This window comes from Physeter macrocephalus, chromosome 6 (genome assembly GCF_002837175.3).
Source record: "Physeter macrocephalus isolate SW-GA chromosome 6, ASM283717v5, whole genome shotgun sequence".
NCBI lineage: Eukaryota > Metazoa > Chordata > Mammalia > Artiodactyla > Physeteridae > Physeter > Physeter macrocephalus.
In genome coordinates, this window is record NC_041219.1 from 58,272,065 (window position 1) to 58,283,185 (window position 11,121).

Genomic DNA, 11,121 nt, shown 5'->3' on the forward strand with positions numbered 1-11,121 from the left:
AGCTACTTCCGCCCCTACTTGTCGTAACTTCCGCCCTGAGTATGCTTGAGCGCTAGCTGCGCCGGATGTGCTCTAACTGCTCCCGGAAGTGACTCGACCTTTGCATTTTCCCCCCCTTCCCCATTGCCGCCCCCCCAACATTGCTACTTCCCTCCCTCCCCCCTTTTCGTTTCCGGCGCTCCCGCCTTCTCTCAACCGCGGCTCAACTCCGAGCCAGTGGGGGGAGGGAGGGAGGGAGGGGGCGTGGAGGAATCGGGGTTCTCGGGAGCACGAGCTGCGGCACCACTTCCGGGTGAGTGTTAGGGGAGGGAGGGAGGGAGGGGGCCACCCACTGCCTAGCGCCCCCGCCCTGCGGGTGTCTCGCGCACGATCCGTGCGTGTGAGTGTGTGGGTCAGCCTCGCGCCTAAAGTGCGTGCCCGCGCGCTCGCCTGGCGCTATTCCCCTCTCCTCGCCCCCTCCGGGTCCTCCCACCGCACTCGGCTCCCTCCTTCCCAGCAAACGCCGCCCCTCCCGCTCTCTGGCTCCGGCTCTGGCGCCGCCGCAGCCGTCGCCGCCGGGTGAGTCTCGCGCCGCTGCAGCCGGCGCGCGCCGAGCTCTCTGCTCCTTCCCCCTCCCCTTTTCCTTGGGGGGGGGGCGGGGAAGGGGGGGGTCCACGATGGGACTGTACGTGTGTCCGTCCCGGAACCGGAAGTGGTTGTGGAGGAGCGGGCGATGGGGAGGAATGGGGGGGTTTAGGGGGCGGGTGTCTGTCTGGTGGGTGGCAGAGTTCAGGTCCCTGGAGAGGAAGAAGGGGCGTCCCAAAGAGGGGTCTTAGAGGAAGGGGTGGTGGGCGACCTCAGGAGAAGGCGCCCAGGGGCTGTCTCAGGGCAGCGAAGGTGTTTGGGGGACAGCCGGGGTCTCCAGTAGCTAGACCACTGTGCAGGCTGAGGGAGGTACTTCTTGGCGCAGGGCCTTGGGTAGGCAGGGGCGAAGTCCTCGCGGTGGGGGGGAGGCCAGAGGAAGTGCCTGGGCCTGAACTGGCACTGTGCCTGACACAAGGGCTTGTGCATCCCCCTCGGGTCCTCAGCTTTGCCTTCTGAGCCAATCCTTGGGAGGCAGGGACGCTTCTCTTCTTCCAGCTCTTCGGTTCTCTAACCATCCCCACACACCCCCGCCCCCGCCTCCGGTTACCTGCGGCCCCGGGAGACCAAGAAGAACCAGTGTCTGAGCCCAGGGGTGGACCCCACGCACTGGTGGTAGAGTTCATCTTAGTTGCTGGGAATTGGATGTATTTCCCTCGTATCCACATAGGGGGTAGCCCTGCACTCCTGTTGTTCTATCCTTGCATCTTTGGATCGTTGGTCAGGGGTCCGCCTGCCTTTTGGACTGAGTGCTGATGGTCAAAGAATTCTGAGGTTCTCCACAGTTCTCCGGTGGCTGCACCCTTACCGGCCCCTGTAACCCAGACAATTTGTTTACAGAAAGTTCAGGAGCCCTGGAAAGGACAAGGAATAAGACGACAGGAGGAAGAGAGAGAGAGGGTAAGACAATTTGGGGTTAATGACTTTTCCAGTTTTGGGGGGCGAAGGGGTCATAATCAAATGGCCCTTTTGCGGACAGCGTTGACAGTTGTTCAAGTAATAGTAATACTGGTGTTTGCTGTGGGAGAAAAATCAGCCTCTTCGTATTATTTCTTGAGGATACCCAGGAAGTTTTGTGCAGAAAGTTGGCATTGTACCCCATCACCTTCCATACCCACCAGTCCTCAACAAGAATGAGTTGTGAAATGCTCAAGTGAACTCACTAAGCAGTGTTGCATTGTGTCCAAAGGAGAAATTTATTCTGCTTTGGAGATAAATGGGCCCTGGTTGCCAGTGTAGCCTTTGTGGCATAGCTAATGGAATTGCTTTCCCATGTTTGGAACAAGCAGAACTGAGTTTAGAGTGGAGTTTGTATCCTTAACGTTGCATCAGTGTTTGGAGCGGATCTGGTGAGTGATTAGAATCCGTGGCGTGGTGTTATTTGAATTTGACGTGGCAGGGTGAAGTTTGGGGGAAAAAAACTGATTCGTGGGTAGTTTGAAGTAAAATGGAGAAAACTGTATGGAGTAGACTCCAGAAGTAGCTCCGGAAGAATTCAGAATATGAGGTTTGATGGTGATTGAGTTTTAGATTGCCTGCAAATGACACTATATCAACCCAGAAGAGTTTGAGTTCAGAGCTTACAATCTTAGAGGTGTCTTCTGAGAACCAGTTCCAGGCTGGTTTATAAAATTTATTCCCCATAGGTTTCTGAGCCAAGTTGGTGATTAAATATTAGGTGCATATTCCCTCTTCTCCAGACTTTTTGTTTTTTGGTTTGTTTTTTCTTTTCTGCCTCACAATGCGCAGATCCGTCAGTTAATAGTGGAACGGGCAGGGCAAGGGGAACCACTATGGCGTTCTTCCTGCAGGGTGCAGGTACAGTGGTCCAGTGGTGCCCAGGGTAGAAGGTGCTGGCTCAGATTGCCAGCTGTGTGGTGGTAGTGGTCCTGTTGGTCTCTTTGGGCATGGTGTGATGGTCTTTCCCAATAGAATTGGGATAAACCTGTTCTCAGTTATTTTGTACTTGGGAGAGTTCACAGTAGGAAGTCCCCAGATCCTATTGGGATGGCCCTTCTTGAATGCCCTTAGGACCTGAGAAAAAGATTTGTCTCCTAACTGAGGAAAAATGGTCCTGTGTGTTTCCTCTCTTCAAGTCCTTAGCTAATGTTGCAACCTTCCTGCAGTTGTGCATTTTGGAACAGTTTTTTTCAATAGAGCGTCTGAGATCCATGTGTCAAGTTCTTTCCTTTTTTCTTTTAATTAATTAATTACTTTTTTTCGTTATGACCGCGTTGGGTCTTCGTTGCTGCACGCGGGCTTTCTCTAGTTGCGGCGAGCGGGGGCTACTCTTCGTTGCAGTGTGTGGGCTTCTCATTGCGGTGGCTTCTCTTGTTGCGGAGCACGGGCTCTAGGCACGCGGGCTTCAGTAGTTGTGGCATGCGGGCTCAGTAGTTGTGGCTCGAGGGCTCTAGAGCGCAGGCTCAGTAGTTGTGGTGCACGGGCTTAGTTGCTCCGCGGCGTGTGGGATCTTCCCAGACCAGGGCTCGAACCCGTGTCCCCTGAATTGGCAGGTGGATTCTTAACCACTGCGCCACCAGGGAAGCCCCTCAAGTTCTTTCTGTAGTTGAATTTGAGTTGATTGTTCTTTGCATCTCTCTTTCTTGTTAGTGCTTCTAGTTGGTGATTAGTAAGCTGGGGGCTATAGATCTGATACTTTGGGGTAGTTCCTTTATAATTATGTGGTCTCTATGTAATTTCTACTAATTGTCACTAATCGTCCTCATCACATGGAAGTGTTTCTCTGACTCTCCTCAGGAGTACTTTGAGCATTTTATTCTTTCTCTTCTGTGTGTTGTCTCCATCTCAATTCCATGTGCCATATGAATTTTTTTAGGGGTTTTATACTTTTCCATCCTCTACCCAAGTAGAAATTTAGGAGAGTTGTAAATTACTCAGAGTCATTTACTGATGTAGGGCCTAAACCTAGATTCTGGAAACCTTGATTCCTCAGTCCATCCTCTGGCTACTAAATTGGGTTGGTGTATTTCATGATTTCCTAAAGGTTGGTTGTGTGAGAGAATGTTATTTTCTTGAGAAAAGAAAATCATGCTTTATTTTTGGGGAAAAAAACGTAAAAATTGTAAGTACCAGGAAAGAAGTGGTGGTCTTCAGCACTTCTACGAAAACTGCAATGCTGGAGGCAGTGATGTCTTTATCCCTGGATGGCTGGTAGCACTGGGGAAGGATGGACAGATGGACAAAGCTGTGGTGCAAGAGTTCAAGTCCTCCTATGTGTTTCATGGACGTAACTTAATATTGTCTTTTTTCTTCACCTTCTCAGTCTTCCAAGATTTCTTTTGAGATTGGAAAAGGAGTATGTAGTTCCCGAACCTCTTGAAAGGAAAATGCTGTCCAACTTAATTATAGTAAACGTCCATTCTTATTGGAGAACAGCGGAGGCATGGTGCGGTACTAAAGTTGGAGTTAGAACCCAGATTTTCAATCTGCCAACATTATCTTTCCACCTACTATGTTTTTCCTTCTTTCCTGAGCTTTGGGGCTTTAATAGAAGCCTGCCTCTTCCTTCCCAGTCTAGGGTAAACCCCTTCTGGTTTGTTTTTAATGTGTTGGCATAATCATCAAAACTGATGCTCTGTGGGGAGTTCCCTGGTGGCCTAGCGGTTAGGATTCGGTATTGTCACTACCGTGGTCTGGGTTCTATCCCTGGTTGGGGAACTGACATCCCGCAAGATATGCGGCGTGGCCAAAATATAAAACAAACAAACAAAAGAAAACTGGCGCTCTGTGTAGAGATGAAGTTTCCCTGTAATACCATTACTTTCTTCGGGTTTTAAGAACGTTCATATGTGTGTACCTGGATGTCAGGATGGTTTGGTGGGCGTTCCTCCATGCGTGATAGAGAGTTGAAAGGAGAAGTGGTAAAACAACAGTTGGCAGGTATTTGGGTGAGCTGGTGCCAGGGCACCCTGTGACACAACCCCAGGGGGTGCCATTTACATCACGTTCTGGCATCAGAACAGTGTTGACCCTTTCTCCAGTGTCATCCTGCAGGCAGATATTGCTTCCAGTTGGGCAAGCAGGGCTCCCCGTGCACCCCCCTTTTGGGCTGATGTATTTATCAGGAGCCCACAGACACGTTTATCATTTTGTCCTAGGAGCAGCTGTGGTTCTGATCTTCAGCTTTGTTCTTTTAAGAACCAAAGCAGAGTGAGAGACTGGGTATCCAGGGAGGTGGAGGGGCCTTTTCTTCTATTTACCCCTTCCGGACAGTCTGGCCTTCTCATTCAGACCCCATCATTCTAAAATCATTTATCTTGGTGGCCAGGTGAGGTTTCACTGGATGTGGACAGAGAATATCATCTTTCACTGCATTTTGCTGTCATTGAAAACTTCGTTTTTGCTTTTTTTTTTTTTTGGCAGCCATGCTGTGGCTTGTGGGATATTAGTTCCCTGACCAGGGATTGAACCTGGGCCCTTGGCAGTGAAAGTGTGGAATCCTAACCACCGGACCACCAGGGAATTCCCTGAAAACTTCGTTGTTGAAAGCATTTGTTGAGAACTACCTGAAAAGTATATAGTCCATTTCTGGAAATAGTTTAAATGTTGATTTGTGAATCAAGCCCCAGCATCAGAGAGCATGTACTTAAGTTGGTCTCTTGTAGGACCCTTTTCTAGCTTGCTCTTTGGTCCTGGGTTCAGATCGCTGTTCTGCTATTTACTGTTTGCCTCCAGTTTCCTCATTTGAAAAACGGGTAACACAACATTATAAATCAACTATATTTCAGTAAAATGTTTTTTAAAGAGAAAGAAAAAAGAAAAATAGGGATTGCACTATCCTGCTTCATAGAATTGTTGTGGGATTAAATGGTGTGATGGTTGTAAAGTGCTCAGAACAGTACCTTGAACACAGTGGGCTCTTAATAGATGCTAATGGTGGTGGTGATATTGTCCTCCAGGTCACTTCGTGCCCCTTTGTAACAACCTACAGGCCATGTTTGACTCAGAAACTGCTTCCCCTGAGCCCATGGCAGGACACGAAGACGGATGTAGTTTGGGCACGGGGAGGAGCCTTGTTCGCCGGAATCCTGAGGACAGCCGTATTTTCAGGCTCTCAGTTCCTCCCTCCTAAATTTTCACATCCGTAATGCGTTTACTTCCTTGTCTCTTTAGGGGGATATTATGATGAGATCCTCCTTTCCTTTACTCTCCAGCCTGATTCTCTACTGCATTTCCACCACAGCCGCCACCCTTGTCGATTTCATGCCTCTCAGCTAGAAGGTTAGAGGGATGGGGGCTGTGGGTCCCAGTCGGAGCCCTTGGCTTGGCTTTCAGGGTCCGTACGCATAGTCTGCTGCCACTCGGTTCACCAAGTATGGAATTGCCTACTGGGTGATGGGTCGTGTGTTAGAGCCTGGGGGCAGTTCGGGATGTGGCCCCTGCCTCCCCCAAAGCTGGGCAAGATCGGGTCCCCTTACACTGTGATCTCACTGTTTCTCAACGTGCATTGCCTACGGAGGGCCTGAGGCTCAAGGCCCTTTATAAAGCTGGCAGGGAGCTGGGTGGCACCCATGTGGAGAGTGTCTGGTTTTACTGTGTGTATAACTTGGGGAGAGGATTTGTCTGTGCCTGACCCTCAGGGCATTGAAAGTCGAGTCCCATTTGTGTGAAGCTGTGGTAGCCACAGGTCTGCTACTCTACTTTGCTACTTTTGGGGAAAAATAGGCTGAAATTCAGTTCTGCTTCCCTTTATAGGTTTTATGAAAATTCAGAGTGTTGTTCAATAGAGCAAAAAATGTGATGAGACTTCTGGAGAAGGACCAGGAACACCGTTACATTTAGAGTGAGATCTTTTGCTTCACCTCCTTTGCTGAAGAACTTTCCTGGTTTCCTCTGTCACTGCTTGAGCCCCAGTTTCTCTGCCCGGTCTACCCACCCATCTCTTAGAATCCCTGGTGTCCGCCTCCAGCGTGTCCTCAGTGGGACCATGTGGTGGCCAGGCTACAAGTCACAGCGTCCTGTGGGTCCTTCCGCCCTCCTGGAGCTTGGCCGCCCTTGGCCCAGAACCGCACGGCGGTGTCAGTGTTTATTCCCGCTCCTCCTCACTTCCCCTTCCCACTGGTCTCCTCCTCCCGCTTCACCTGCCTTCTGCCAGCCTGGCTCTCTCCTGGTCCAGGCTTTTGGGAAGCTACTCTGGACCAATAGCCTGCAATTAAGCCTTGTTAGGAGAAGCGATCAGAGTATGCAAATGAGTGGTGGGATCCTGGGTTCGGACCCATCTGTGACTTGCAACATGATTCTGAGGGATTCCTTTTCTTGCTTCTTATTCTTCCCTCCCCAGGTTTTAAGCTTACTTGTCATCCGCCTACAGAGGAGAACTTGAACTCTTAGAGGTATAGTGTTTGAGAACTGCAGAGGAGTCTGGTAATGTGTATGTGTTCTGACCCACCATTGTCCCTGTTCTAAATCCCTTTAGGTGGAGATCTGGGGTGCTGGTGCTAGAAACAGTCCCCCTTTTCTTTTTGGCCACGCCATGTGGCTTGCAGGATCTTAGTCCCCCGACCGGGGATTGAACCCGAGCCCTCGGCAGTGAAAGCGCAGAGTCCTAACCACCGGACCGCCAGGAAATTCCCTAGAACCCCTTTTACAACTGGTAACTCCTAGGTTCTTACTGCTCAGTCCAGCGTGTGTGGTACCCAGTGCAGCATCACAGATGTTCTTAGACCTTGGTGGGATCCACGGGGCGTGGTCCCCAGATACCATCTGGTACCCCAAAGACCTTGATTCTGAGTCTCGCCAATTTCATTCTTTAATTCTCTTGGGCATTTTGTATTCTGGCCTAGAACCTTTTCAGGCTACAGGGAACTATAGACACGTCAGTTGGAACCCTTGAAATTTTTTATTTCAAGGAAGATGGATTTGAGGGATGAAAGGAGAGGAACAATGATAGGTACCCTGGCTGTTTTCAAGCCGATCGGTGATCTGCTTCGTGTGGACCTTGGGTCCATGCCTTCCTCTCTCATGACTTCAATTTCTCTTTTTGTCAGCAAAAGAAAGAAACACCAATTCTGTTTATTTGGGGTACAGGAAACACTGTGTGGGTAAATGAGATGTGTGTAAGTTCTTTCACCAGCATCTGAACTGGGATAGCCTCTGTTGGAGGGGGGTGTAGTGGTGAGTGGCTCTGACCAGAGGGGCTAACAGGCTAGATCCTGCGGTCTGACCGCTCATCCCCAGCCCTGTGGGGGGAGACCAGGCACTCCTCAGCGCCCCTCCCCCGTTGCTCAGCTGCTCCAGATGATTCCTGAGCGTGATGTGGTCTCGTTTCCTTCTTCAGGTAGAATGGAAGAATCTCACTTCAATTCTAACCCGTACTTCTGGCCTTCCATCCCCACGGTCTCAGGACAGGTACGTGGTGTTTGGTCTCTGGCTCCTGCTCCATTGTGTGCTTCTTTCAGCTCTGAGTAGCAAGTTCTGTTACCGTGCACACTGAAGCAAGATACATCCCATGCCGTTTCGCCAGGCCCCCCATCGTTGAGAATTACACGGTGTTTCTGTTCAGCTTCTGTCTGGAAGCACAGATATTAACCACGCGCCTTTTGATCCCCACAGAGGATGGACAGTGCGAGGTGCCGAGGGGGCAGACGGACTCGGGACTCTCCCTCAGAGGCCACTGTCCCGTTCCTTTTCTTTCAGATTGAGAACACGATGTTCATCAACAAGATGAAGGACCAGCTGTTGCCAGAGAAGGGCTGTGGGCTGGCTCCACCCCACTACCCCACCTTGCTGACAGTGCCTGCCTCGGTGTCCCTGCCCTCGGGCATCAGCATGGACACAGAGTCCAAGTCAGACCAGCTGACCCCACATAGCCAGGCGTCCGTTACGCAGAATATCACGGTGGTCCCCGTGCCGTCGACAGGACTGATGACCGCTGGTGAGCACCCCCTGCTCTCCTCCAATCTGAGGTGTTGATCTTCCACGATCAGTACCCCAGGCCGGAGGGCGCCAAGGACATGGGGAGTGGGATATGTGTTTGATTACTCAATCAGATTTTTATTAAGTGCCTACTGTGTGCCTAGCAATGCGCTAGGCATTGTGGGCGATACAAAGAAGTAGAAGATGCGGTCCCTGCCTTTGAGGAGGTGACATTCTTTCCTTCTCTGAATCAAGGAGTCTCCTGTTCTCAGAGGTGGAGAAGAGAAGGGAGTCAATCAAGGGGTAAATCTCACTGTTACTGGGGGCGGGGTGGGGACAGGGGTTAGGAGACCATGGTTTTTCTACAGGGTTTGGGGTTTCCTGTATGCTCTGGGCCGGGGGGCGGTGGTGAGGGGTTAAACAGACAGTGATCTGGGGAAATGACGTAGGACTAGGATCAGGACTGGGCAGCATGACACCATCTCCTTTTTCTCACGATCCTAGGTCCCGGCTTGGTTATCACATCCCCCTCAGGCTCCCTCGTGACCACAGCCTCGTCAGCCCAGACCTTCCCCATTTCGGCTCCCATGATTGTCTCAGCTCTTCCCCCTGGCTCACAAGCCCTGCAGGTGGTCCCTGACCTCTCTAAGAAGGTAGCATCGACCCTAACAGAGGAAGGAGGCGGCGGCGGCGGTGGCGGTGGCACTGTGGCCGCTAAGCCCCCCCGGGGCCGAAAGAAGAAGCGGATGCTGGAATCGGGGCTGCCCGAGATGAACGACCCTTACGTCCTCTCCCCTGAGGATGACGATGACCATCAGAAAGACGGCAAGACCTACAGGTAAGGATCAGAGCCGGGGCGGGATGGGGTGTGGCGCTCTCAGCTTCCCTGCCCCCATCGGGCTCTGCGCTCCGGCAGCTTCCACCTCAGATCCACGTGCATGTCAGGTGTTCTGTTGAGGGGTAGGCAGGTGGAGCTCCTGGCCCTTCTCTGGCTCCTCTTCCCCAGGGTGCAGACCCATTTCACCCCTTCCTTTTTTGAGGTCTTCAGCATTGACTTATTTTGGGGTGACGTAATGGAATTTCTTTCTTGTAATGAGGCTTTAGACTGGGTTTGAGACTCTTGTCTCCAGCTCCTTTTGGGTTTCTACATTTTCCATTCCTATTTTTCCAAGAAACATGTCTGGTAAGCCCCTAACCTTAACCGGTGTGCTGTCCACCGGTTCTTGGGCCGTGTTTGAGCGTTGAGCCTGCCTGACCCTGCATGGTTGGGATGATGGGAGGGGTCTGTATAAAAAGGTGGAACGAATAGGATACCTCCCCTTCCCCCCTGTGGAATATATGCTTGTGAAATGGCTGTTTGCTCACTTTCTCATTCATGGAAGTTCTTTTGATCCTCCACTTCCTTTAAGTCGTCCATTGCCAAAAAGCATTATAAGCATATTTGCATGTGGTACTATACAAAAATAATTACATATCTAAACTCCCTGCCCTTTGAAAGGTGGAAATCTTTTAATCCCCTTGAGAACCGTCAAGGGCCCTAGTGGGTTTGGGGAGTCTGGTCCCAGTGTACAGAGTGGCATAACCACCGTCACAGCTTTGACGCCGACAGGGGTAGATGTGCATGGCTGGGAGACCGGGTCTGTCCTTAGTGTACCGAGATGGGCAATGTTGTTCCCATTTTAGGAGCGAAGGGAACTGCGGCACAGGAAATGGACAGAGCCTTGGGCTCATGGATTCAGTTCCCGGCTCCACCACGAACTTGCTGTGTGACCCTGGGCAAGTCCTTTCCCCCTCTCTGGGCCTCAGTTTCCTCATCTGTAAAATGGGGAGAATTCTGTTTATGCCTCCCAGTTGTTGGGAGTATATATCAAATGAGATTTGAAATGTTGGGAACTTCGAAAGAGATGAGAAATAATCATCGTTTAGCGTTTACTTTTATGTGTTGTACACTTCTACCATGGAGGGTTCAGAGCGTTTAAATCCGTCTTTGTAAGTCAAAGTGAGGGGAGTGTTGCTACGCAGAAAGTATTGAGCACTGCAGAATTCCAGCTCATAATCCGAAGGTTCACTGCAGCTTTATTATTACAGCTGTACCCCCACTTTACACAGTAAAAGTGTTCCTGAACAGTGATTACATCGTAGCATATTATAAAGGTACTTGACAAGTTTGGTTCATTTAAAGGTATCATTCCATAAAATGCAAATCCCTTTGAAATTTATTTTGTAGAAATTTGGATTTTTATGTGTTGGCTTAAAGGGCGGTCATTGTGACGTGGAGCTACACCTGAACCAGACCGGTTGTTGCAGGAACGGTGGGAGGGCTCCCTGACACTCTGTAGGGCCCTTCAGCCCTACAGCGTCAGCGTAGGGATCAGCGTCATCTGGTTCTGCCAAGGTTTCTCTCTCTTTGTCTTCCGGACCCACATTAAAGCTATTTCTGGACTCCCCATACTGTGCATGTGCAAAGAAGTGTGAATGTACAATTGGAGGGCAGTCCTGATAGGATTTGCCACACACTACCTCCAGGTGACTAAAGAGAACTCTGAACTTAAGGGGGACTGATTATGTTATAGGTAAGCGGAATTTCTGCAGAAACTCGGAACCCTGAGGTTCCAGAGGAACCTT

General features: G+C 50.6%; 1 protein-coding gene across 12 annotated transcripts; it reads left to right on the top strand.

The window, feature by feature from the left end:
* Positions 1-108: 108 nt before the first annotated feature.
* Positions 109-10,393, top strand: LOC102974458 (zinc finger protein 384). Of its 12 annotated transcripts, none has more exons than XM_028490960.2 (10): positions 264-292; positions 1,462-1,521; positions 5,755-5,862; positions 6,337-6,424; positions 6,923-7,012; positions 7,919-7,989; positions 8,278-8,515; positions 8,752-8,799; positions 9,001-9,334; positions 10,180-10,393. In XM_028490960.2, exons 5-10 carry the CDS (start codon positions 7,009-7,011, stop codon positions 10,376-10,378), a joined length of 894 nt encoding a protein of 297 aa, XP_028346761.1. In that variant the 5' UTR covers positions 264-292; positions 1,462-1,521; positions 5,755-5,862; positions 6,337-6,424; positions 6,923-7,008; the 3' UTR covers positions 10,379-10,393. The 12 variants fall into 12 exon arrangements, with proteins under 12 accessions (XP_028346775.1, XP_028346761.1, XP_054941429.1 ...); XM_028490959.2 differs by lacking the exon at positions 264-292 and adding an exon at positions 308-558; XM_055085453.1 differs by lacking the exon at positions 264-292 and adding an exon at positions 308-558 and having other exon boundaries at positions 6,923-6,974.
* Positions 10,394-11,121: the final 728 nt, after the last annotated feature.